Here is a 26847-nt window from a genome sequence, read left to right as displayed (position 1 = left end):
ATTGGCTAACGTTGGGTCAGGTCTGAACGGTGGGGGCCAGCAAATGGGAGTGGGGTGGGTCACATGGCACAAACACTGCTGTGGGGGCACCAGCGTCTGTCCGGGGGGCAGGTGTGATGGTTGACGTCTTGAGCACACTGCATCAGTTAAGAACACAGCTACAAGCTACCAGGGAGCCAACCGGCGGCCGCGGAGACCTGGGCGTACCTCTGGCCCTCCCGAGGAGTTTCAGGGTAGGAGGGCTGCTGCTGCTGCCCACCGAGGACCCAGGCTCTTTCGCTCCACTTCACAATCTTGTGATGTGTTGGTTTTGTCCTCTTGGCTGCCCCCAGAATGATCAGCGCCTCCATAATGCACACTCTTGTCCAAGGCAAAGAACAAAGGAGAGGGATCGGGCTGCAGCTTCTGCCTCCTTCTATCAAAATGGCAAACGCTTGCCCGGAATCACCCCTTCCCCAGCACCCCTGGGTCAGGTGCCCATCCTGTGTGGGAGACTGGTGTGATGGCTTTAGAGCAGGGACACAAGAACTGTGGCCCAAGTTCAGCCCACCCCACCCCCCGCCCTGTCTGATTAGGTACGGCCCACACACCAAGAATGCACCTGTCATCTTTGTGTGGGTAGGAGGGAAAGTCCAAAGAGTAACATCTCAGAGCCACTACCTAATCTCCTCAGGCTTGCCTCTTTGTCCACAAAGCCCACTCTGCTCTCCTGTTTGGTACTGGAGAGGCCTGCTGGGCTCTGCTTTAGGGCAGGAAGGACCATAGCCTCCTGTGGGCTCAGTGCCATCCTGAACAAAATCAGGATTCTAACAGCAAAAAAAGCAGAGAGTGGAAAGTGGGCAGGCAGCCCTGGGTGTCTGCTGCAAATTAACACACCTCCAGCTGGGATCCAATACCCGGCCAACAAGCAGCATAAGCAGAGCCCCTCACCCCTCACCAGGATCCTGGCACAGAGGGGCTACACCTTCCCAAGCTGACCGAATGTCTAGTGGATTGGTCCATTTTATATCACTATAGTGACATGCCTGAGCGGGGCGCTTATACAAGAGAGAGGTTTCCTTAGCTCACAGTTTGGGACGCTTGAGTTCCCATCATCACAGTGCCAGCCCTCGCGAGGCCGCTTGGAGGATGGCAATGGGGAGATGGGTGGTGAGACTGGAAGCCAGGGCCAGTGGGAGGGGCCGGTCTTTTGAACTTCCTGTGGGTGAGGCCCCACCACCTCCCACACCTCCACACTGGCGGTGAAGCTCCCAACACATGAACCCTTGGCAGACAGACCTGATCCTGATCCCTACCTGCAGGATTTTGCAAGAGGCCTGTGGACAGGAAAGGGGAACACCAGGAAGTATCTGGCTTACTAGGGCTCAGAGGCTCAGTGGGGTTTTATGTGCCAGGTGCTGGTCTGGAAAGCAGGTCTCAAGTAAGCTGCCATAGACTGCCCGGGTCGCTAGGGAGTCACGTTCGAAAGGCCAGGGCCAGCAGGCGAATTTGTAAGGGGAGATAGAACTTAATGACCACACAAGCCAACGTCCTCGTGATAGCATGTGAACCTGACGGGGAGCTGAACTGTGGTCTGCAAGCCACTTGGTGAGCTCGAAGGCCAGGCCAGGGCGTAATGGACAGGGTTATTTGCTTAGCACACTAAGCACGCGGCTCCATCCCTGGCCAAGTTCCCGCCTTCCCGCACACCTGCCTCTGTCCAGCCTCCCATCAAGCTAACTCCTGCCTCTCCCCCAGCCTTCTGTCTTGCACTGTGCTTTCAAGCTCCTGTGCTTGTCTCTGATTTCGTCTCTCATGAGCCCGTTTCAGAGTGGAGTCCTCAGAAGACAGATTGAGAGCTTTCATGTCAAAGGTCAAGGGGACACCTGTGGTCACCCCTCATGGACAAGCCCCCAAGTGTGGGATGCATGGGCCTCATCCAGACTAGACAGGTAGTGTCCCCCTGACCTTAGCCACGAACTGCACCTGCACAGGTGGGGCCTAGGTGCCTGCTGGTGCCATTGAACCAGTCAGCGTCCTCCAAATAACAGCAAATGGCCAGCCCGGTGAGGTCACTGAGTAATGCACACATTTGATGCTATTTACTGAGCACCTACTGTGTACCTGGTAGGTGGGGATACACACATGCACAGAAAGGAAAAAGAGCTCTGCCTTCATGGAGTGCTTGTTCCAGAACACCAGGACACCCACTGCCAGGCAACAGACAAGATAAACAAAATAAATGGTAGGTTAGATGGTGATAAGCAAAAGGGAAATTGTTGGGGACAGGGGAGATTGCAGTGTTAGAGCTGGTCTTGTGCTAAGAGAGTAAGCCGTACAAGTCTCTGGGGAAGAATATTCCAGATTGGGGGATAGCAGGTGCAACAATGGAGCTGACACTGCGGCGAAGCAGGTTAAGTCTCCACTTGTGATGCCAGCATCCCATATCAGAGTGCTGCTTCAAGGTCTGGCTGCTCTACTTCCAATCCAACTCCCTGCTAATGCACCCGGGAAAGCAACAGAAGATGCCCCAAGTGCCTGGGTCCTTGCCACCCATGTGGGACACCAGATGGAGCTCTGGGATCCTGGCTTTGTCCTGGCCCAGCCCAGCCATTGCAACCCTGGAGAGTGAACCAGGATGTGAAAGGAAAAAATCAATCTATCTCTCTCTCTCTCTCCTTTCTTTCTCTTCTCCTTCCCCCCACCCTCTCTCACTCTGCCTTCCAAATAAATAATTAAATCTTTTTTAAAAGAAACTTGGAAAAAAGAAACCTACAAGTGAGAAAGGGGGAGCAGAGTAGATCCAAGGCCACTTGGAGGACTGTCCCACACTGGGCACGCTACAACCCAGAGCACAGAATTGGCGGGGAAAGGAAGGAGATATTGCAGAAGAAGCTATAATCTTATTTTTTAATTCATTCTGCATTAGCTAAAGGCACGTCCTGCGCTGTAAGGTGGTTTACGTGTCTGTTTGCCGGGTTGTTTGAATTCAGAAAAGTTCAAACACACAATGGCAGACGTGCACCAAGTGCCTCAAGTCAGTAGTATTTCTGTATGGCCAGCAGATGGCGCCAGAGGACGCGGGTCCTCCCGAGACTGGCGGCGAGAGCTACTCACCACCTTTTCCTGGGCAACCTGAGAATCCCACCAGTAACCGCTAGGGTGAGGGTCATGAGGACACGGGGACAGAGAGTGTAGAGAACGCAGCCGACAGCTGGAGGAAGGCGGGTGGTGGGCAGAGCACTGGGATGTGGGTGGGGGCGTGGAGCAGGCAGGACGTGGCACGGTCAGTGCATCTGGGACAGGGGGCGCACAGGCGGAGAGGAAAGCGTCGCCTCCCACGGAACGGAGACTGACTGGTCGTGTGGTTCCCATGTTGCCTGTGAAGCAGGAGACCCTGACGCCTGGGGCCAGCGAGGGGCGGGGTTGGGGCAGGGAGCAGCTGACCAGGGAAGCCGCGCGGGGGTTGCCAGGCAGCATTGAGGGTGCATCTCTGGGTTGGCACCATTTATTTTGGTTTCTTTGTCGAGCGCGTTCATTCTGCAAATATGTATTGATAATCTACTATTTATGCCAGGCACTATGTTGGGGGAAGGTACATTCTAGTGGGCAGAGGGGTGGATAGACAAACACACCAATAAGCAAATGATAATAATCACATCGTGGAAAGAGAATGACTGTGAACAGGCAGGAGACGGCTCCGAAATGGGTGGCCAGGGAAGTGACAGATCTGAAAGCAGTGAGGCGAGAGCCTTGCAAATATCTGGGAGGGAGGAGGGAGACATTCCAGAGAGAACAGCCAGGGCCCAGGCGAGGGGGCAGGGGCAGGAGGTGAGAGCACAGTCGTGGGATGGCTGTCATTGGAGACCAGGAGGTGGCACGGCTGGACCCACACTTTTGAAAGGCTCCCACTGGCAGCTCCCACTGTGTGCTGAGAACAGGTTGAAAGGCCAGGCGTGGAAGAAGGGTCACCATGGCAACGGGGCGGTGGGAGGAGAGGTCGGAGGTGAGCATATCCAGGGCTGTTTTGTAGGTCAAGCCCACGAGATCGCTGATGGCACATTTGATGATCAGATGTGGAGTGTGGCAGACAAGGAGCGGGTGATGACTCAGGGGTTTGCCCGGAGTCAAGGGTGATACCACTTAGTCATGGGGGGGGGGGAAGGGATGGGGTAGATCAGACTTGGGAGGGAGCTGATAGAGAGTTGTGCATTGGACGTGTTAAGAGCACGGAAAGACCCTTAGGTTAGGTTATTTGGTTTGCTTCTCTTCACTTTATTTTGGATAGCAGGTGCATCTCTGTTTTTCTCCAGGGGCTACTGTCGCTGGTCCACACAGAGCTGTGGTGTGATTCTTAATAGGGCCTGTGTTATCTGGCTTTACCTGAGCAGGAAGCAAGATATTTGGGGATATTGGAAAGAGATCAAGTAAAATCATAGACCAGAGCTGAAGCTCCACTTCTGGAACTGATCTAATTAGGACGGATCACAGATGACCGACGCCCAACCCACACTAAGCAAGAGAAGGGGGAGCCAAGGGCCCATGCAGCTGGAGAGGACGCTGCAGGAGCCCGCAGGGGAGGAGATGTACGACACAGGGTCCCCGTGGCCATGAACTGGCGATGGGGTGATGATGGTGGGACCCCGTGTGCCCCACAGATCTGAGACATAAAGGAATGCTTGGGTAAGGGATGAAATGGAGAGGGGGGCACCCAATTGGGCAGATCCACCATTGTACTCAGGATCAAAGATGAGCTCCAATTCCCTGGGTTCACAAAAACAACCCTCAAAAACAGTTTAGGAGCCAGCGTGGGGCTGGTGATTAAAACCCCAGCCTCCCACATCAAAGGACCTGAGTTCGAGCCCCAGCTCCAGCCCTGACTCCTACTTCTGCTGACGCTTAGGCAGCAGGCGCTGTCTCAAGTCACTGGGTCCCTGCCACCCACATGGGAGACCCAGACTGAGTTCCCGGCTCCTGGTTTCAGCCGGGCCCGCTGTTGTGGGCATTTGCAGAATGAACCAGTGGATGGGCGATCTCTTTCCCCTCTCTCTCAAGTAAATAAATACTTTTAATTAAAAAAAAATTCCCGAGTCTGCAAAAATAAAATAAGCCTGAACTTGGCCCTCCACGGGGGAGATCCAGGTCTGAATACACCTACAGAACTGGTGCCGAACAGCGCTTTCGTAGTCGGCTGTCTCCTGTGTGGCAGGGTGGTGCCCAACCCCTTCCCTCCTACGCTGAATACATAGGAGGTATGAGGTGAGATGCCCCGGTCACCACAGGAGGGCAGCGACTCCTCCCGCATGTGGGTGGTTTGACTGCTGTACACAAATCAGGAGGTGGCTCAACTCACAGCCCAGCTGCTCATTAGGGGAAAACACAGGCCCTGAAACTCTACCATTAAGTCTGGGAGACCGTCAATTAGACAAGGATGGAGCAGCAGCCGGCCTCGCTCTGCACCCCAGGGCTGCCGGAGGAGCAGGGCGAGTCCAGCCACAGGAGCTTCCCTCCTACACTTGCTTGGGGGCGGTGCAGACACTGCAGGTGGCTCCCGTGGGCAGTAACACACTGCTCCTTTGTCCCACCGCACTCCAGGCCCTTGGAGGGAAGGTGGCTGAGGCCTCCATCAAATCACAGCTCAGCGCCTGACTGTGCCTGTAGCTCAAGACACCACCCGCCCGGATTCTACACAGAACCCCACTCAGGGGAGAACTTGCTGCGTGAACTCCAACCAGGCGGCAGCAGTGATAGAGCAACGTGGCCATGGGTGTTGGCCCAAGCTTCCCACATTTGCCACCCTGCAGAGCCCTGTGGAGTTCAGTCAACGCCAAGCCTGCTTCGGAAACTTAGTCACGGCAGGGAACTCATCCTGTGTGCCCGGCACATCTTGTCTCGCCTCCCTTCTGAATAGTTCCTTGTTCATCTGCCTTGAATCTGTCTTTTGGCGCTGTCATTCCTAAGTGCTTGTGCCGTTATGCAATGGTGTGATGTAGAGAGAGCACACTGGGTGGGGGTGGGGGTTGGCTGCTTTGGCAGACCCCAGGGTCACCCCTCCTGCACCCACCCCCAGCTGGGTATCCCCAGGGCCCCTGGCAGGTTCGCTCCCTACCAAGCTCACATCTGCACAGCTGCACACATTCTGGAAACCTCTACCTCCTCTGCTCCCAGCTCTCTCACGTGGCTCCAGGGGCAGAGAGTTACCCGGGGACACGGGCACTGGATCTGGTGAATGGTGACGCCCTCTAGGAACTCCAGGCCAGTCCTTACCCCGGGGCAGCCAGTGGGACAGAGGCAGGTCCCTCCTCCCGTTAGCTGCTCTCAGGAGGCGAGGTCACAGCAGCCAGGGGGAATGAGCTGGGCCAGCACAGCTGTTTTCCGGGATGAGGGCTGGGGGCGGGGGCGGGGGCGGGGCGGCGTTTTTAGACTGCTTCAATTAAGTCGCACGCGCAAAGGTGCGTGAATCTGCAGCGTATACCTCAATGCATTTTTTTTTTTTTGACAGGCAGAGTGGACAGTGAGAAAGAGAGACAGAGAGAAAGGTCTTCCTTTGCCGTTGGTTCACCCTCCAATGGCCGCCGCGGCCGGCGCACCGTGCTGATCCAAAGGCAGGAGCCAGGTACTTCTGGTCTCCCATGGGGTGCAGGGCCCAAGTTCTTGGGCCATCCTCCACTGCACTCCCTGGCCACAGCAGAGAGCTGGCCTGGAAGAGGGGCAACCGGGGCAGAATCCGGCGCCCTGACTGGGACTAGAACCCAGTGTGCTGGTGCCGCAAGGCGGAGGATTAGCCTAGTGAGCCGCAGCACCGGCCCACCTCAATGCATTTTTGCCAACGTATGAGGGGCCCATAAAAAAGCCCATGACGAAGTTCAGTTGAAAGACAATGTTCTTGGCCGGCGCCGTGGCTCAATAGGCTAATCCTCCGCCTTGCGGCGCCGGCACACTGGGTTCTAGTCCCGGTCGGGGTGCCGGATTCTGTCCCAGTTGCCCCTCTTCCAGGCCATCTCTCTGCTATGGCCCGGGAGTGCAGTGGAGGATGGCCCAAGTGCTTGGGCCCTGCACCCATATGGGAAACCAGGAAAAGCACCTGGCTCCTGGCTTCGGATCAGCGCGGTGCACCAGCCACAGCGCACCAGCTGCGGCGGCCATTGGAGGGTGAACCAACGGCAAAAGGAAGACTTTTCTCTCTGTCTCTCTCTCTCTTTCACTGTCCACTCTGCCTGTCAAAAAAAAAAAAAAAAAAAGAAAGAAAGAAAGCAAGACAATTTCTTGGGGCTTGGCAGCTGTGGCGTAGTGGGTAAAGCCGTTGCCTGCAGTGCTGGCATCCCATATGGGCGCCTGTTAGAGTCCCAGCTGCTCCACTTCTGATCCAGCTCTCTGCTATGGCTGGGAAAGCAGTAGGGGATGGCCCAAGTGCTTGGGCCCCTGAACCCGCATGGGAGACCTGGAAGAAGCTCCTGGCTCCTGGCTTCAGATGAGCGCAGCTCTGGCCGTTGCAGCCAACTGGGGAGTGAACCAGCAGATGGAAGACCTCTCTCTCTCTCTCTGCCTCTCCTTCTCTCTCTGTGTAATTCTGATTTTCAAGTAAATAAATGAATCTTAAAAAAAAAAAAAAGACAAGGCTCTTTTGATCAGCAAACCTTGAAATTCATGCAGTTTTTCTCACCATACACATTTTCCAGCAACTTTTTGAAGACCTCTCATATGCATGGAGTTCCAAAAGAAAAAGGAAGGACCCAAATGAATTCTCTTAAAGATTCATTTATTTGAAAGAGTGACAGAGGGAGAGGAACACACACACACACACATCTCCCATCCACTGCTTCCCTCCTCCCAGCGTCACCACAGCCAGGAGCCAGGAACTCTGTCCTGGTCTCCCACAGGGTGGCAGCGCCCCCGTTCTTGGCCTGCTTTCCATGGCCTTCCCAGGGGGGTGAATCAGAAGCAGGGCAGCTGGGACTCAAACTGGCACTCGGGTGTGAGACATCAGTGTCACAGACCATGGTGTAACCCACTGTGCCACAACACTGGCCCCTAATCTCTTTCAATTCCGTTTTCCAGTAACTTTTTGAAATCCCCTTGTACACATTCATGCAGCCACCACTCAGGTCAAGATAAGGAACAGAGGGCCGGCTCTGTGGCGTAGTGGGTAAAGCCACCGCCTGCAGTGTCAGCATCCCATACGGGCACCAGTTTGAGTCCTGCTGCTCCACTTCCAATCCAGCTCTGTGCTATAGCCTGGGAAAGCAGTAGAAGATGAACCAACTCCTTGAGCCCCTGCACCCATGTGGGAGACCCAGAAGAAGCTCCTGGCTCCTGGCTTCGGATCGGTGCAGCTCCAGCCGTTGCAACCATCTGGGGAGTGAACCAGTGGATGGAGGACCTCTCTCTCTCTCTGTCTCTCTCTGCCTTTCAAATAAATAAATAAATCTTTAAAAATAAATAAAATTTTTAAAAGACACAGAATATTCATGTAGCCCCAGAATGTCCCGCCACCCCCCTCCCTGCCAGTCCCCCAACTCCATTTCTAACTGCAGAGTTTGGTAAGAGTATTGAACTTCATGCAAAGCTAGCAACCATACATTCTATAGTCTTGTGTTTGGCTTCTCTCATTCAACATAGTGTTTTGAGATTAACCCACGTTATTAAAAATACATGTACATCTCACTCCATAGGTTGAGTATCCCTCATCCAAATGCCGGGGAGGAGAAGTGTTTCAGACTTCAGGCTCTTTGGGGGATTGGGAAGGGGACCCAAGCCTAAACACGAAATTCACTTATGCTTCATATACACCTTACAGACAGGGATAGCTGGACGATGACTTTATCCAGCATTTTAATCCTGTGCACGACAGTCTCTGGTGTGGAACCTTCCCCCGGTGGCCTCTGGCTGATGCCAGAAAGTTTCAGGTTTCGGAGCACTGCTGCTTTTGGATTCTCCACCCGGACCGCTCAGCCTGGACTGTCACACTGTGCTCTGTTGTGCCAGCGCCTACAATCTCCCCATCCACTCCGCAGCTGAAGGGCGTTCGTGCCTGGTGACATAGCTCACCGAAGCAAGGAGCCAGGAACTCCATCGGCTGGCAGGAGCCCAGACGCTGGGCCCACCTTCGGCTGCTTGCCCAGCCCATCAGCAGGGAGCTGGATCGGAAGTGGAGCAGCCGGGACTCAGGATGCCCATATCACATCCCCTTCCACTCAACAAAGCAGCAGCCTCTGCTCCCACACCCACCCCTGCAGCTGGCGTCAGGTCCTGGGAACACGGCAGGGGGCTACACTCAGGAGAGCCCCCTCCCCCGCACCCCTGCCTAAAAGATGGCCAAGCTACTTACCGTCTCAGAGGCTCAAAAGCAGCCCCGCCCAGGACCAGCCTCCCCACCTGCGGCCAGGTGGCACCGCCCACTAATGAGTACCTCTGAGCTTGGAGTGCAGCCACAGCCCGGTCCTCCCTCCTCTGCAGAAGCTCCCCCACTCAGCGAGGCCAGTGGTACAGTCCAGCCAGGGGCCAGCAGGCAGGCCCAGGCCTTCTGGAAGGGGCAGGGCTGAGCAGGAGCAGCATGAAGGCGACAGCCAGAGACAGGTGGGGGTGAGGGGACACCCCTTCCCTGCCACACCCCCCACCACGCCCACTCCTATGGGTGTGATTTAAAGACACACACATACACACATCCACACAGGCTGATGCAAACAGAAGAGAGAAGCTGAGGCGCACGGGAAGGGTCGCCTCGTTTATTATCCCAAAATGCAAAGTATTGAAGGCACTTGCAAGAACAAGAGGGCAGGGGTGGGAGGGGGGCAGTGGTCAAAGCACAGAGGGCGAGCCACAGGACACACCTGGTCACAGCCCGGCCTGGAGGGAGGGAAAGCTACAGGGCCAGGTCTGGAGCCGGTCAGGGTGTCGGAGTCTACAAGAGATAAAAATCCACTCTACAGAGGATGAGGGAGCCAGGAGCCCACGGCAGTCACGAGTCAGCCAGTGGCTGCTCAGGGGATGCTGCCCCGCGAGGCCAGCCCTCAGGGCCCCTGCTGGAAGAGGTCTCTATACATCTCGATGAGGCGGGCGGCCTCGCGCTGGCCGGAGAGCAGAGCACCGTGGGTGGTGGAGTAGTACTTGCGGTGGGTGGCCTCCCCGGAGAACAGCACCTGCATGGGCTGGGCAGGGAGAAGTGGAGATGAGGGCAGAGCAGCAGCACCCCTGGCTGCCCCGGGAGCCCCCCACCCACATCTGAGGTACGGGTATCGCTGCTTCCGCAGGAGGAGGAGTTGCCTGTCCCATCGGCCACTTTCCCCTGCGTCTTCCCTGGTCACCCAGGCTTCTGTTTTTGCTGTCCTGGGGCTGTTAGAAGTCCTGGCTCTGCAGTCTCTAAGGATCCTTCAGCCTCTTAGCAGTGAACTAACTCAGGGCAAGTGGCTGAGCCTCCCTAAGCTTTGGTTTTCTCATCTGTCAAATGGGTATATCCCATCTACTTGAAGGAGGATGTGAAATCATGTATCTACAGCACTCAGCCTGGAAGCATGTTGGCACTCGATGAAGTCAGGTGGGGATTTAACAAACCTTTCTGCAGCCCCTATCGGGGTGCAGGGACTGTTCTGGGCCCTTGGAAGGTAAAAGGTGGCCAGGCTGCTGCTTTGTGGCGCTCCCCAGCTGGCGGGGAAACCAGACATGAAACCCACTCACTGAGCTGCATCGTGTATGACGTGCTGGGTACTAGGGCGAGGCACCCCCAGCCTACAAAAGAGGCCCAGCATCAAGGAACCCCACAGAGCTCCCCAGGGGGCAGGGCCTTTGCACTGGCTCTCAGAAGACGCTGGTCAGCAGACGAGCAAGGACGTTTCAGACGGGGAGGCTGGGAGGGAGGCACCAAGGCTGGCCTCGTGGGGGCAGAGAGGACCTGGGCACGGCCGGGGCTCAGCCTCCAGGAAGCAGGAAGTCCTGCTGCAGGACCAGCTCCGGCATGTGGACTTGAGCCCGGAGCCTCGGCAGCTGCACGCGCCCAGGCAGCAGCTGTGGCCCCGACAGCATGCAGAGCTCCTGGCTCGGCCGTCCCAGGAGGCGGACAGTGTCCATCCCCGACAAGCCCCGGCCCACAGCCACCCCCTCTTAGGAGTGGGGCTCAGAGGTTGCTAGACTGGAAAGCAGCCTGCGTGGAAGCAGAGTACAAGCCGCCCACTGCCACAGCCGCCCACTCTCCTCTCTCCTCAGTCACAGAGCCCTTGTTCTTGATTGGGTCCTCTCCCATTCAAGCGAAAAATGACACAGCCCGGCCTCTCTAGGAGCTTCAGTGTGATCATGTGACTAAGTTCTGGCCAGCGGGCTTAAAGTACACTCTTGGATTGAGATATCCGATTCAGCTCCAAAGGGTGCCCTCTTTTGCCCATCAACCTGGCCCTTTCCCTTCCAGCGTGAGAGGCAGCTGTGAGAGCTGGAGCATCTGCAGCTTTCTTGGACCACAAGGTGGCCTTGAGGATGGGAGCCAGCTGCTAGTGACACCTGCCTCCAGATTTTCTCTCATGTGATAAAGGTAGAAGCAGAGCACATCGAAGCCGCAGATCTGCAGGTGCCAGAGCTCAGGTGGGGAGGTGAGGGTGCGGCTCTGGGCCTCGTCCTCCCACACAAATCGCTTGTTTAAGCCACAGTTGTTTTGTATTTGCTTTGCCTTTTGTTACAAGTGTTCATCCTAACTGAGGCAGGTGACAAGAGGTGCACCAGGAGGGTGGCCATGGCAGCACTGAGGGCCTCTTCTGAGACCTCTTTGTCTCTCCCCCTCCACCCCCACCCCAGCACAGCCAGGCAGGCACAGGACACAGTGATGGACAGAAATCTCCACCAATGATGGGGCTCCTGGCTCCCGACCCAGCCCCAGCTGTTGGCAGGCATCTGGGGAGTGAACAGGCAGAGAGAAGCTCGATTTATTGGATGTACACATGAATGGGATCATTTGAAATCTATTTCATGGGGGTCAAAATATGTAGAATTCTTTCTTTCAGACTTCCTTTCTCTGAGCACATAATTGACATTACTTTAAGGAATGTCAATAATCTAAATTTCATTTTTAAAAATACTTCGGGGAAACTTATTTCTATTCAATCAGTGTTGTCTAATGGAACATTCTATGATGCCAAAAATGTTCTGTGGCTACACGGCCTAGTCTAGCAGCCATGAGCCACATGTGGCTGTGACATATGCAACCAGGGAACTAAACTTCAATTTATTCATCTAAATTTAATTTATTACATTATTGATCTACATTTAATTTATGACGTCATTATTAAGTTAAACGGCTATTACATAGCCTGGCCCAAAATACAAAGGCTCAATTTTCATAGTGTCAAGAAAGGATTTAAAGTTTCAATTTAGGAGCAGGTGTTTAGGGTGGCAACTGGGACACCTGCCTCCCAGATCAGCGTGAGTGGATTCCATTCCCAGGTCAGAATCCTGACCCGGCTCCCGCTACTGCACACCCTGGCGGCAGACGGTGACACGCCAGGAGTTGGGTCCCTGCCGCCCATGTGGGAGACCAGGACTGTGCTCCCAACCCCTGGCTTCAGCCTGGCCCACCCCGGGTGTTCCGGGCATTCGTGAACTCAACCAGTGGACAGAGGCTCCCCTTCCCTCCTCCCCCACCCATTGCTGAACCTCTCAAATAAATGTAAAAAGCAGTTTATTTAAATGTTTCCATTTGATTCCGTTTCTTCTTCCCATTGTGAAGTGAATGTTTTCTTCTCTTCTCTCTCATGATGGGGGCAACTCCATCCCTGCCCCACCCCAGCACCCCTGGGTAGACGTTCCAGCCTCCCCACCTCGCCCGGGACCACACACACACACACATACACACACACCCCGAACAGCCCCCGGGACCCCTGGGCTCCCTGCGCACCCACACTCACCGCTGACTTGGAGCTCTCTGTATAGGGCAGGGGCTTGGCCAGCTTCTCCACGTCTGCCCCGCTTGAGCCCACCTGCGTGTACGAATAGGAGCCGCGGAAATAGGGGTTGCTGCCCCAGGCCGAGCGCAGGATCCGCCGTGGCTTGGGAATGTTGGGGTTCCCTGTAGGGAGTCAGGAGAGAAAAGGGGAGGCAGGCTAAGAAATGGCTGTGCACATAAGACAGCCCTGAATGCACAACTCCCACCCCACCTCCAGGGCTCCCTGGAGACCAGGGCCAAAGGGAGAGGCCGAGGACAGAGAGGAGGGGATGGATGGGGCCTCCAGCTTGCACCCAACACCGTGCAAGCCCAGCCGAGCCAAGCGCAGCTCCCCACCTCAGGGCCTCAATTTTCCTGTCTAAAGAGGCATTACAGACATGCACATTTCTCCTTGTCACCCCGAGGCTTCCTGGGAGGCCCTCCTGGAGGCGTGGGGGGCAGGAAATATCCAACTAGAAGAATCAGAAAGGAAGACACACAGCCAGCAGTAAGGCAGACTGCGTGGGCAGGAAGCCATCAGCCCTCAGAGAGACGAAGAGACGCAGCACGCTGTCCTTCCCCGAAATGGGAGGCGCCAGCCACTTGGGAGCCCGTGGTGGCAGCTGCCCGGGCAGGGGACAGTGGCGCGGGAGGCCACTGGGGCGGGGGCCGAGTGGGCCAGCTTGGAGGCCCTGGGCGCACCTGTGAACTGCCGCAGCATCTCCGTGCAGACCTCGGCCACCGCCTCATCATCACACCTCTCCATGACGAGGGCCTCTTCGCCGCAGATCCAGCCGCTGAGCACGTGGCCGTAGCGCTCGGGCGGGTAGAGCACGTCGAAGCCGCAGATCTTGCGGTACCAGAGCTCGGGCGGGTAGGTGAGGGTGCAGCTCTCGGCCTCGTCCTCCCACACGAACTGCAGGCTGTTGCACTCGGCGCCCCAGAAGGGCTCCTCGAATTCCAGGAAGATCTTGTCGGTGGTGCCAATGCCCAGGCGGTGGATGGCGGCCACCTTCTCGGTGGGCAGGCCTGGCCGGAAGAAGCTGGGGTACTGTCTCTTGAGTACGCCCAGGGACACGGTCACGATCACGTGGTCGGCCGGGACCACCTCGCAGTCCTCGCACTCCACCATCACCGGCCAGCGCTCGTCCTCGTCCGGCCCGCTGCCCCGGGGCCCCTCCCCGGCCTGGCCGCCCTCCCCGCTGTCGTGGTTGTGGTCGCCCTCGGCCCGGGGCTCGATCTCAGGGCCCCGGGCGCGGGCCGAGGCCTGGTCCCAGTGAATGCATCGGACGGGCTTGCCCAGCTGGATGACGTGGGCCGGGATGCCCTTGGCCAGCAGCTCCACAACCCGCATGAAGCCCGAGGGGATGATGTGGTGGGCGCCGGGGATCTCGGTCCACTCCCCAAAGGCACTCAGGGACACCTCGTCCATGCTGTGCGAGCTACTCTCGCAGCTCTCCACCTGCGGGAGGACCCAGAGAGCCGGGTGACCCCAGGGCTGGGCAGGGGCAGGAGCAGGACCCCCAAAGCAGCTGTAGCCCTCCTGGGTCCCAGACTCCCCCAGAATCGGACGTCCTCACTCCGGCACCAGTATACTCGACAGCAAAGATACCTTCAGGTACTGCTGGATCATGGCGAGCTTCAGGCGCTTGGTGGCCTCGGGGTCGTCAGGGTCAGCCCTGATGCGGTTGCGCACCTCCTCCCGGGTGAACACCCCCACGCTGTTCTGACTCTCAGCGTTGACTGGTTTACCGTGCCGGAAGAACTCCTGGGTCATGTTATAGACCTGCCAGAGAGAGCCCGGGACGCTGAAAACACACGCCCTCCCCCCACCTCTGTCTCAGAGAGCGGGGCCCCAGCCCGAACGTGGTCGGCTCCCAGATGCCCCAAGCTGGGCTGACCTCTGCGCCCAGGCTGCACCCCCACAAGCAAGGCAAAGGCGGGGCGAGCTGCCCTGGCTTGGAACCCAGTGACCCGCGTGGTGCCTGCACTGTCTGTGGGGGAAGACTGCCTCCCCTCCCCTCCCCTCCCCTCCCCGGCCCTGTGGGCTCTGCGGGAGTTCCACCTGCCAGTTTACAAGACCCAAGCACCCAGGCCAGCGCTGTGGCATAGCAGGTAAAGCTGCTGTCTGCAGCGCCAGCATCCCATATGGATGCCGGTTCGAGGCCGGCTCCACTTCTGATCCAGCTCTCTGCTGTGGCCTGGGAAAGCAGAAGAAGATGGCCCAAGTGCTTGGGCCCCTGCAACCATGTGGGAGACCTGGAAGAGGCTCCCAGCTCCTGGATTTGGATTGGCATAGCTCTAGCCACTGTGGCCATTTGGGGAGTGAACCAGCAGATGGAAGACCTCTCTCTCTCTCTCTCTCTCTGCCTCTGCCTCTCTGTAACTCTGCCTTTCAACTAAATAAATAAATCTTTAAAAAAGAAAAAAAAGACCCAAGCACTTGGGCCCTCCCCTGCCACCCGAGAGAGCAGCCTGGAGCTGGGCCCGACCAGTGCTGGGGGCACAGAGGGCAGAAGGCACGTGAAATGTGGTCCCTGGGAGATGCCTCCCTGGCCGTGCCCAGGGCCATGCAAAGCACCCCTTTACTCTGGACCTCCGAGGCATGAGAGGAAGAGGGGATGGAGGGGGGAGGGGCAACACAGAAGGGAGGATCTCCAGGAGCCAAGGGACAGAGACACAGCTCAGCAGGGGCTGCAAGCCAGGAGTCAACAGCTGGTGACGATGCCCTGGGGAACAGGGTCCTTCTGCCTTCCCTCCAGCCTGCTTGATGACCTCCACCCCATGCTGGGCAGGCCTGGGGTCCCCAGAGAAAGTCTGAGCCCCAGCATTCACTGAACACACGCTGACTGGGCTCAGGGCTCTGCCCAGGCAGTTGTGGCGGGCATGACAGACACAGCCCCCTGCCTGGCCCCACCCAGGCTGGGCAGACATCCTAGAACCGTGCTGCTTCCAGGGGCTGTGCCGCCATGGGGAAGAGCCAGGCTGCTGAAATGCACCAAGGGGCCTGCAGAGCTGGGAGATGGCGTGGGCAGTGGGCGGGAGAGGAAGGCGTTTCAGGGGGGTGGGGGGCAGCCTTGCAGGCAAGGATGAGGGGCAGAAGGGAGAGAAGCTGCGGGCCCCCGCCCACTGCTGTCGCCAGGACCCTGGCACAGGTCGGCGCCTTGGGCCAGCAACTGTGGCTGAGCTGACGGAGGGTGCATTTCCCGTCCGGAATGAACTGAGTGTGGCTCTGGCCCGTACACGTGCAGGAGACCCTGGGCGGGCCTGGGGTCCCAGAATAGGAGGAAGATGGCAAAGCCACGCCCCTCCCCCCTCCTTCCTTCCACCCCAGGGAGAGACATTCCCATGAGTTACAAGCGTCTCTCAAGCATGAAGTAGGAGGAAGAAAATGAGTGAAGTTGCTCGTTCCCCCGCCTCCAGTCACGAGATGCCGGTGGTTGGCCTTAACTGGAGCCCTCAGCAAATTCCTCGCCCAGGCCCTCTGCCAAGCAGTCAGGCTCTCACCCCTGCCCAGCCCCCGGCTCTTCCCCTGGGTGGCAAGCGACACGGCAGCCAGTCCTTAGCCCACGTGCCTGTGTGAGTCCCGTGTGGCCCTCCAACTAGAACAGCCGTCACTGAACCTGAGTTTGTCACGTGGGTATGGTCTCCCCTCCAGCTTCCTGATGTGACTTCGGGAAAATGGGACAGGTCTGTGACAGCTCGTAATACCCCGGTTCTCATTAAGGGCTCTCCAGTGGGATTGCGTTTAATCCTCCTCCTAGGAAGTAGGTACAGCCATACCCATTTCACAGATGAGGAAAAGGCAGGCCCAGGATGGCCCAATAACCTGCTCAGGATTACACAGCTCGTAAACGGTCGGACTGGTATTTGCATCAAGGTCATCTTACTCCAGAGACGAGGCTCTATGACGCCACCCTACAAACTCACTTGTCCATTTATAACTAGATCACATTTATAATAAGCACAATACATTCACAACTGATTGTGAGTCACCCTCAGGCAGGACATCGCTGGTGGAGTCCACGAGAGTGTCTAGACCGTAGGGTGCTGAGTCCTCCTTCTGACACCCCACCCAGGGTGACGACTCACCTTATCCACTCCATCTCCGTCACTCGGACGCTGGTGGGGACAGACCCACTCCCAGGCCCTGACAGTCATTCTCTGGGAGCACCTGTGCTTGAAGCACTCCAAACAGACCCAGCTCACTGTCCTTTCCCATGCCCAAGAGAGCACAAAACACCCTTGGCGAAGACGTCAGGTGATGAAGGATAAGCTAGCAGAAGTCAGGGCCTATAGGCACCCTGCTTGTTCGAGGCATTGTGGGAAAAGACTAAAAACTAAGACACAAGACAAGGATGTGTGCTGTCGCCACTTCTACGTAACACTGAGTAGTTGGATACAAAGCAGCGCAATAAAACAAGAAAAATCAATCATCTAAAGCTGTGTTATCCAATTCAGTAGCCCCTGTAGCAACCCAATAACAAAACGAAACATTTAGTCCATCAGCTTCCTTAGATAGCTAAGGGCTCGAGAGAAAGGTGTGGTGCGTGGCCACCACGGCACACGGTGCAGGTCTTAGAACTCTCCGTCAGGACAGGTGTTCGACCTAGTGGTTAGGACACTCGTGCCGCACACCAGAGTACCTGGGTTTGAGTTCTGGCTCCAGCTCTCAATTCCCTGGGAGGCTGCAGGTGATGACCCAAGAAGTTGGGTCCCTGCCACCCACATGAGACACCTGGACCGAGTTTCCCAGGTCCCAGCCTCAGCCCAGCCCAGCCCCAGGCATTTAGGCGTCTGGAGAGTGAACCAGCAATATGGGAACTCTCTCTCTCTCCCCTTCTCCATCGCCTGTCTTTCCCTCTCTTGCTGTCTCCCTGCTTCTTAAATGATATATATTTTTTTAATTTGTAAAAATAAATCATTAAATAAATAAGTAATAAATAAAGCATCTTCAACATTGTGGAAAGTTTTATTGGGCAATGCTGGTCTAAGGATTAGGAAGGGAATGATTCTCACTTTTTGGTTTAGGGTTACATACAGAAAATTCCAAAATCTTCTCAGGCTATAATGAACACAACAGATACACTATTGGAATTAAAATGTTAATTCAGCAAAATCAATACATAAAAGCCAGTTATATTTCTATAAACCAGCAATAATTAGAAGATGAAGTTTTAAAAAATGACCTCTGATAAGAATATCCAAAACCAACAACAGCCACAACAACTACCACCCACATGGCCAGTGACAAATGGAACAGAAGATGTTTAGGCCTTTTCTGGAGGAACCTTTAATCCTGTGAATCAGAGGACACCTGCCGGGAACCCCTCCCCAAACCCCTCCCCCGCATTTGACCTCACCTTGTGCTGTTGTTCCAAATGCAGGGCCCGGGGAGGGGAGCGTGCAAAGCCACCACTGGGACCACTCTGGCGCCCAGCAGGTCCCCGCCTCCCCCACGCCCCATGCCTCACCTCGTTGTATAAATCGCTGAATTCCTCAACCACGTCCTTGGGGACCCTCTGGCCGTGGTTGGTAAGGTAGCAGGCCACGCCATTCTTGGAGTAGAGGCTGATGCGGCCCACGCTGCGCTCCCCATCGGTCGTCTCTTCCAGGAGGCCGTTGGCTTCGGCTAGATGATAGACAGGGTTCCCGTGGGAGCCATGGATCCAGGTGGCTCCCAGCTCAAAGGTGGCGTGTCCTGACGGTGACAAGGACAGGCCCTCAGAGGGGCAGGGACTCTGCCGACCTGCATCGTCCCTGGCAGGAAGGCAGGAAGGGGCCCAGGCTTCCGGGATGGGGTCGCACTGCCCTGGATGGTGCTGGGGTTTGCCCCAGAGCCGCCTCCCTTGCCCAGTGGCCAAGTCTCCGCCTCCAACCCCAGCTTCTTCTAAGACAACAGCAGCTCCCCCTTCCTCCCTGGTGCCTCCCCTCTTTGAGGACCCCGTGGGCACCGGAGGGCACAGCAGTTCCAGTGGAAAACCAAGGTCCCCAGCTGGCTTCCCTCTAATCCCCCAGCTTCCCTGGTGTCCCCAGAGGCTTTTTTTGGGTCAGAAAATGGCCATTCCCAGCCCAGCCTGGGTAGGAGAGACAGGCAAAGCAGTCCCAGACCAGGGACAGTTCAGCTCTGAATCCTTTGGCACAGGGGCTTGAGCCCTGACAGCGACGCTGGGGCGAGGGTCACTCCTGGGTCCCAGTTGGGACAGGCATGGGAACTGGTTCTACTACCCCAGCTCCAGCCACAGGTACCAGGTCTGGGAGCTCCCTCTGGGCATAGGCCTCAGTTTCCCCTTCCGCAGGAAGAGGACATCCAAAGATCACAGTAGGCACCGTTTCCAAGCTGACCCCACAGCACCCTGTGAGCCTCTGGTCCTGGCCCCCTGCTCTCGCCTGTGACACATTCAGCTCCTCCCAGGGAAGTTGCAACAAAGAAAGGAGGATAGATAGGAAGTTCCCTGGTGTTTTGTTTTGCTTTGTTTGCAGGCATGATAAGTGTGGCATTTTTTTCCCCCAAATGCTCAGGATAATTCCCCCCATCCTCGTGCACACACCCCTTGCAACGTGACTTTGCCAACATCTGCCCTTGAATTTGGGCTGCCCTTGTGACTTGCTGTGATTAACAGAATGTGCTGCTTGTGGCTTCACAGCTTCAGCCTCAGGGGCCTCATGGCTTCCACTGTCACCATCCTAGAAGTGACAACCATGGAAGGAAACCCAGCCAAACGCCTGTGCCCTCCTCCAGGGACATGGGAAAGGCCTTCTTGGACAGACCAGCCCCAGCCGAGCTGCCAGGTGGTCATGGCCAAGTGGAGGATCCAAGGCAAGGCCAACAGAAGAATCCCCTAGTTGAGTTCTCCCTAAATCGCTGACCTGCAGATGAGCAAATAAGAAGGCGTGGTTTTAAGCTGTTGCATCTTGGGGCAGCTTGTAAGGCGGCAGTAGCTCTCCATTACACTTGGGCAGTGCCAGTACCCCTCACCCAGGGGTCAGGTGGCCCTCTCTGTCCTGCCTCCACTCTCCCTGGCTGCTTCTAATTAAACTGCTAGTCACTAAAAATAACCCCATCTGCATGTATGTGCCAAAAGCCAAAGAACATACAGTCAACCTTATGGCTCAGCCAGCAAGCCAGCATCTCCCGGGGTCTCTAGAGGGGAATGCACTGGCCCCTCCGTCCATCTAGGACAAGTGGGCAGCCCAGGCTAGAAGCCCAGCCCTCTGCTTCCTGGTGGGCAGTGAGGGCCTACAAGTACCAAACCTCCTTCTCAGTCTTGGGAATGGGGCTCCCCAAAGCATCTGGCCTCGTCTGAGCTCCCAACAGTGGCAGGAAGGGGACAGGCACTCTGGGCTGTGGCTTGAACCCTTCCCAGGCCCAGCGGAAAGTTCCAAGTTACAGAGCCACTGGGCAGCCTGACATGGGGCATGTTTCCTGCCCCCCTGATACTCAGCAAAGGCAGGAAGAAGTGACCAGTTCAAGCCAAGGAGCAAGGCCAGCACCCACCTCCATCTCCAGGCTTGGCCAGGAAGCAGGAGGCCTAGAGCAGGCCCCATCTAAGGATGCCTTCTCCCACACGCCCCTCCGTCTCTGCCAACCTTGCCACACCCCTGCATCCAAAGAGCACACCAGCCACCATTTCCATGCTGGCCCCATAGCACCGTCTGAGCCTCTGGCCCTCCACACCTGCTCTCACCACCACCAAGGTCATGGCCAGCTTTGCACATAGCAGGGCTTCCAGCCTGGGTTTCAGCCCCACGTCTGCGCATGTGACACAGGCACACACACCATCCCCGCGTGGCAGGTGCTTCCATCTCCCTGACACTCAGCATTCTGTGCACTCTGCTCCCTCCTCCTCACCACTTACCCAACTCCCACCACCACCCAGGCCCACCCAATCCCCCTCCCGACCTGATCAATCGATCAGTGATGACCGATCAGTCATGTATCCTCAACCCCCCGCCTCCCCGCCGCTTCCCATCTCCTGCCTTCCTGTCAGACCCGAGGTCTCATCAAGACCAGAGTCGCCCCTTCTCTCAGAGCTTCCCCGGCTGTCCCCAGGTTGACGGGTGCGGGATGGCATGGCCACCCTCCTGCCAGCAGCCACTGCCGTGTGTGCTGGAGCAGCAGGCAGGTGAGCCCACGTCTGCCTTCCAGGCACGGCTCTAGGGAAGGCCCCCGTGTGACTGACATCACTGCGAGAAGAGAGCAGGTCCCTGTGTGTCCTCAGCCTGGCTGCTCGCTGCTCTGAGCGAGTGGGCACGGGGCTCTGCTTGGCCTGGCTGCCTGGTAGGGGAATGCAGGGAGACACAAAACCCACGGCAGGCTCAGCAAAACCACTCTTTCGAGCCACTACGCCCCGGCCCCTACCTGCTGCACCCCGCACTGCTCAGACCCTTTGCTGCCTGGGAGCCCCGACCTCCAGCTGCCTTCCAGGTCCACTCCCTAGGACTCCTGACAAAACCTGCCCAGCCCTGGGAGAGCCTCTGGGCCGGCTGCTTCCTCCTGGGGCCTCAGTATCTGCAACCTAGACAGACTCTCTTCCCAGATAATCCCAAGACCTGCACATCAGCCCCAGGGTCTCCAAAATCCCCTTTGCCAATGCTAACCTGAGCTCCCGGTGCTCTAAATCTAGCTCTCGGTGCTGATGCAGTAACTCGAGCTCAGGAGACAGAGGCTAGTGGGGACTTGTAGAATTCCCCTTCCTGTGAGACTGAAACCGGCCCAGCAGTGCCAACGGGGCTCGGTTCTGGGTGCCGCCCTCCTCTTCAGGAGCACGAACCCCAGGTCACGCACCAGTAGAGGTCAAGGCCCCACTGTGCACACCATGGTGCAGAGAACTTTTGGAAAATGCAGACGGGATGCATGGTGCAATTTTGCAAGGAAGCGAAAATATGAGACCCCAGGCAGGGTCCGCAGGTTAGGGGCGGTGGGAGGTGGCTGGGCTGGGCTGGCTGGCACTCACCGAGGTTCACGCTCTGCACGCGGCCTCCGATGCGGCTAGAAGCCTCGAGCACAGTGACATCGGTGAAGCCGTGCTCCAGAAGCGCTTTGGCCGCAGCCAGGCCAGCCAAGCCGGCGCCGATCACCACCACACGAGGCTGTCCCCTTCTCCGCAGGCCACGACTGAGAGGGTCATCCGCACTGTCGCCACTGGATTCACAACTTTGCATACCGTCCGTACTCGCCTCCTAGGAACCTGCGGGCACAGGGGGTCACGGCTCAGCTGCCCAGAGGCCACTCCCGGGCACCCTGAGGAGCTGGGCGAGAGAATCCACCTCCAGAGCAGAAGAGACAAGGGAAGGTGGGAGACGGGTGGGGGGAGGCAGGAGGAAGGGAAGGCGGGACGCGGGAAGGGCGTGATGCCTTGTGAGTCCCCACCGGCAGGCAGGAGCCCCAGAAGCCCACCCGAAGCCCCCAAAACCCAAATCTGCCACCTATATGTCCCCAAGTAGAGAAGAAATACCGAAGGGGTGACCAAGAAGGCCAAGGTCAGAAGAGAGTGACCATGGGGATGCTGAGGCAGGATCAGCTCACGCTGGGGTCAGCTTGAGCTAACTCTAGGATGCTCACACAGACCCCCAGGACACTCACACTGACCCCAGGCCATCTGCACAGATCCCGAGATACTCACACGGACCCCAGAGTAGTCGCACTCGCCCCAGACACTGGCATGGACCCCAGGATGCCCACACAGCGTTGGACCCTCTGCTCCCCCTCCCTTGCCTAGCTCATTCTCTTTCTCTCTTGTTCACTCGAGCTTGCTCTCTCTCTCTCCCTCCCTCCCTCCCTCGCCCCTTCTCTTCTCTGGCTCTGTCTTTCACAGCCTCATCAGGGTGGCAATTTGGTGGGCAGGGCACAGTCCCGCCCTCCCCCCCGGGAAGTGCCACGAGGTCAGTGTCCAACAAGCCTCTGCTATTCCTGGTAGGCTGTTTCCCCCAGCCACCCAGCCCCTACGACACCGCAAAGCAGCACAGAGCCCAGGAAATGGTGCGCCGTGAGGAGCTGCGGCTCCAGAGGCCAGACATCAAATTGACAGTTACACTGAGCCAGCTCACTCAGCCGCCAGACTCCAGGAGCCCAGGGCTGGGCTGGGGGGGGGGGGGGGGCTGCTGCCCTTCCTTCCTAGAATGGCAGGAGAGTCTGGAGGTGCTGGGGGCCCACTCTTCTTTGACCCTGTCCCTGCTCCTTCCCTGACCCAAGCCACTTGGACTCCAGTTGCCACTGCTGAGGCTTCAGTGCCAGAAGTCACAGAATCTAACAGTGGACCACAGGCTGGCGGAGAGTGGCTGCAGGGCAGCAGATGGAGCACATTTAAAAAACTGTGACCTAGGGGCAGGCACTTGGCACAGGAGATGCTCGCATCCCTTGTCAAGAGTACTTAGAGGGGGCCGGCGCTGTGGTGTGGTGGGTAAAGCCGCCACCTGCAGTGGCATATGGACACCGGTTCTAGTCCCAGCTGCTCCACTTTCAATCCAGCTCTCTGCCATGGCCTGGGAAAGCAGTGGAAGATGGCCCAGGTCCTTGGGGCCCCTGCACCTGCTTGGGAGACAGGAAGAAGCTACTGGCTCCTGGCTTCGGAATGGCGCAGCTCTGGCCATTGTGGCCATCTGGGGAGTGAACCAGTGGATGGAAAACTTCTCTCTCTCTCTGCCTTTGCCTCTGCCCCTCTGTAACTCTGCTTTTTGAATAAATAAATAAATCTTAAAAAAAAAAAAAAGAATACATAGGCTTGAGTCCCAGCTCTATGGCTGACTCCAGCATCCTGCTAACGCACACCTTGGGAGGCAGGAGGTCGATGGCTCAGGTACTCAGGTCCCTGTCACCCACGTGGGAGATGCAGATGCAATTCCCAGTTCCTGGCTTTGATCTGACCCAGTCCTGGCTTTTGTGGGAATTTAGGGAGTGAACCAGCAGATGGAAGATCTCTGTCTCTACCTTTCAAATTAAAATAATTTTTAAAATAAATATATAAATCACCATCACCCATACCTAAGAAAGCTGAGCATGACACAGAAACCCACTCCGAGGATCCACCCAAGAGAGATAGCCAACCTGCTAAACAGACCTGATTTTTTTTTTTTTTTTTTTGGACAGGCAGAGTGGAGAGAGAGAGAGACAGAGAGAAAGGTCTTCCTTTTCTGTTGGTTCACCCCCCCAATGGCCGCTGCAGCCGACATGCTGTGGTGGGCGCACGGTGCTGATCCGAAGCCAGACGCCAGGTGCTTCTCCTGGTCTCCCATGCGGGTGCAGGCTCAAGCACTTGGGCCAACCTCCACTGCCTTCCCGGGCCACAGCAGAGAGCTGGACTGGAAGAGGAGCAACCAGGACAGAATCCTGCGCCCCAACTGGGACTAGAACCTGGGGTGCTTGAGCCGCAGGCGGAGGATTAGCCTAGTGAGCCATGGCGCCGGCAAACAGACCTGACTTTAAAATTCACATCCAGGTTATCTACAGTTGCCAAAAGCCTGGAACAACCCAGGGGAGAACTGATAAAAACATGGCGCTGCAGGCAGCACATGCACACGACGGAATATTCTGCAGCAGCAAACGGAGCCCGGAGACAGCCGGGCAGCAGCGCACATGCACCTCAAGGCAGCCAGACTACAGCGCACGTCCCGGGCGACATCTGCACTGCGAGGACAGAGGGTGAGCAGGAGGGGCAATGGCCAGGAAGGGGACGTCCTGTGGCCCAAGGGGGCTGTGGCTCAGTCTGAGCAGTCACACGGCGGGAACACAGAGAATCGCTGAGTTGTACAGTTCAGCTCTGTGTGATCCGCTGAGAGTCTCCTGCGTTCCTGGCGTCCAGAGAGCCACAGGCCGGCGCGCTGACCTCCTCCAAGGTCTAACCACTGAGGGGCCTGCAAGCCCGCACGTGCACGCGTGCCCTACAGCTAATGTACTGTCAGTTTGTCAAAAGGATCTATTGGGGGAGGGGAGGCGAGGGGGGGAGGGGACACGTTCAGGCCGACATGCTGCTTCCCCGGTCACCAAGTCCGCCTGCCCGAGCAACTGCTGGACCTGGGTGGGCATGCACCCCCCACAGCCCCTTTGCAGACCCAGGCCCACCAGGCTCGGGGCAGGAGCTGTTCCCGAGACGGCCGGAAGGTGGCGCCCGAAGCCGCGCCCCCTCACTGGCAGCGTCCCGCCAAGCCTAGGCCAGGCTGTCCGCGCGGAATCGGCCTCGCCGGGGGTCGCGTGGGCGGGGTCCCCGGCCCCTTCCCATCCCCGTGAGGCGCCAGGTCTTGCCTCCCCGCCATGCCCCCGGAGCACGGGGTCGGGGCTGGTGCGAGGGCCCCGCCTCCCCGCCCCTCGCCCTCTCCCCGCCCCCCCTCCCCAGGTTCTCCTTCCTGGCACTAAATTTAGAGGTGAGGATGTGGCTGCCCGCACTCGGCCGCCTGGCGGGGAGGAAGGGTCAGGAGCCTGCCGCCGGATGTCGGCCAGCCGAGCGAGCGAGCGAGCCGGAGGGCGAGCGGGGACGCGGCTGCGTCAGGTTTGTAAACACGCGGTGACGCCGCCGGCACCCCGCGACCGCCGACGTGGCGCCGCGCGCCCCTGCCCAGCCCCCAGCCCCCAGCCCCGCCTCCGATGCGGTGAAGGGCGGCGTGATTCTCAGATTTGCTCCTGGGGGGCTCAGGGGTGGCGGCGATGACCCCGCGGAAGGAAGGAACGCCGCGGCAGCGCCTGGCCGAGCCTGCACCGTCGTCACGGGCGAACGTGGCCCTTGTCGCCGTGGCCGGAGCTCGGCGGCCCCTGCACGTCCCTGGAGCAGGGCTCACCTGCAGTGGGCCGCGGGACATGGGGCAGCTCCTCCGCCTCCGGGACGGACAGGAGAAGACCCCGGCCTCCCGAGGTCAGGGCTCAGAGACTTGGAACTGAAGACAGACATCACCCCGCGGGGGCTGCCAGGTGGGAGCCGGGGACACGTGGATCCCCCGCACCCCAGAGCCTCACAGCTCATCCCGCAGCCCTGTCAGCCCTCTGAAGACCCGCGTGCCCCCCGGGAAGCCAGAGCCCCCCCACACACACACACACACATACACGCGCGCGCACATACACCACACAGGGCAGAGGTGTTCCCCGCTCTCGCCTAGGGGGCCCTCGCACTTCGGGGTCCCCTGTCAGAGCAGCCGAGGTGTGCTCCGAGTGCCTCCCCAGGCCTCTAGCGTCCCCCTCCCCCCGGGGGCTGTGTGTGGCGGGAGCAGACGCTTTGCACCATCTTCTGTCCCTAGTGGGTCTACTTTTCTCTACAGCTTTGGGAGCAGGCTCTGACAAGGCGCTCTCCAGTGGTCCTGCAGCTGCCCGGCTCTCTCTGCCTGCCTTCGGGAAAGAGAGAAATAAATAACATCCGCTCCTTGATCTGTATGCACAGGAGAAACAGAACACCCTGTACTTTTTGAGCAGATAAAGGAGAGAAGAAAAAAGTGCTGGCTCAGCCAGGCAGGGAGGAGGAGGAGGGGGAGGGGGAGGGGGAGGAGCAAGGAGGTGCCAGCAACTTGTTCTGGCTACCATGGCAAAAGGGGGGTGGGGGCCTGGGGCCTCCTGCCCAGCTCCTGTGCCAGGGCCCACGGGGCTGTGCTGCCATGTCCCCAAGGAGGCCAGCAGGGTGTGCGAGTGTCTGCCCCCTCTGTTCAGGATGCCCCACTGCCACCCCCCAACCCCTAGCACACTGCTTGTCTGGCTCCCCCTCCCCACCCAGCGCCCACACCACCCTGACTGCCCCTGGGAGGAGGAAGGCAGCAGGGAGTGGAGACAGGGACAGAGTTGCCGAACTCTGGCCCCCAGGCAGGGAGAAGGGATAAAGACCAGGAGGCTGGAGACCAGGGTGGGCACAGGCTTCTCTGATGCCTACCCTCCCGCCGTCCAGGTTCCGAGGCCTGATCCAGTCCTGTTGCCAACTTCGGGCCCTGCCCAGCCCCTCCCGAGATGCCCTGCACTGGCCCGGGAGCAGTGAGCACTTCTCTGTCCGCCCCCG

The 26847-nt window shown here is 57.9% G+C and overlaps 1 protein-coding gene across 4 annotated transcripts in view; it reads right to left on the bottom strand.

The window, feature by feature from the left end:
• Positions 1 to 9665: 9665 nt before the first annotated feature.
• SMOX (spermine oxidase) overlaps positions 9666 to 26847 on the bottom strand; it is a 34396-nt gene continuing 17214 nt past the window's right edge. For 3 of the 4 annotated variants that reach the window (XM_051845277.3, XM_002710930.6, XM_089307243.1), the window contains exons 2-7: positions 21838 to 22071; positions 18355 to 18581; positions 14493 to 14666; positions 13583 to 14342; positions 12864 to 13024; positions 9666 to 10127 (exon numbers count right to left, since the gene is read on the bottom strand). In XM_051845277.3, coding sequence (XP_051701237.1) covers positions 9990 to 10127; positions 12864 to 13024; positions 13583 to 14342; positions 14493 to 14666; positions 18355 to 18581; positions 21838 to 22045 — 1668 coding nt within the window. In that variant the 5' untranslated portion in view covers positions 22046 to 22071 and the 3' untranslated portion in view covers positions 9666 to 9989. Of the gene's footprint in view, positions 10128 to 10530; positions 10621 to 12863; positions 13025 to 13582; positions 14343 to 14492; positions 14667 to 18354; positions 18582 to 21837; positions 22072 to 26847 lie in introns of all 4 variants that reach the window. The other variant, XM_051845281.3, reaches the window with a different exon arrangement.

Source organism: Oryctolagus cuniculus, chromosome 11 (assembly GCF_051225735.1).
Source record: "Oryctolagus cuniculus isolate XC-2025 breed Fujian yellow rabbit chromosome 11, ASM5122573v1, whole genome shotgun sequence".
Classification (NCBI taxonomy): Eukaryota; Metazoa; Chordata; class Mammalia; order Lagomorpha; family Leporidae; genus Oryctolagus; species Oryctolagus cuniculus.
This window is presented reverse-complemented; position numbering and strand designations above follow the sequence as displayed.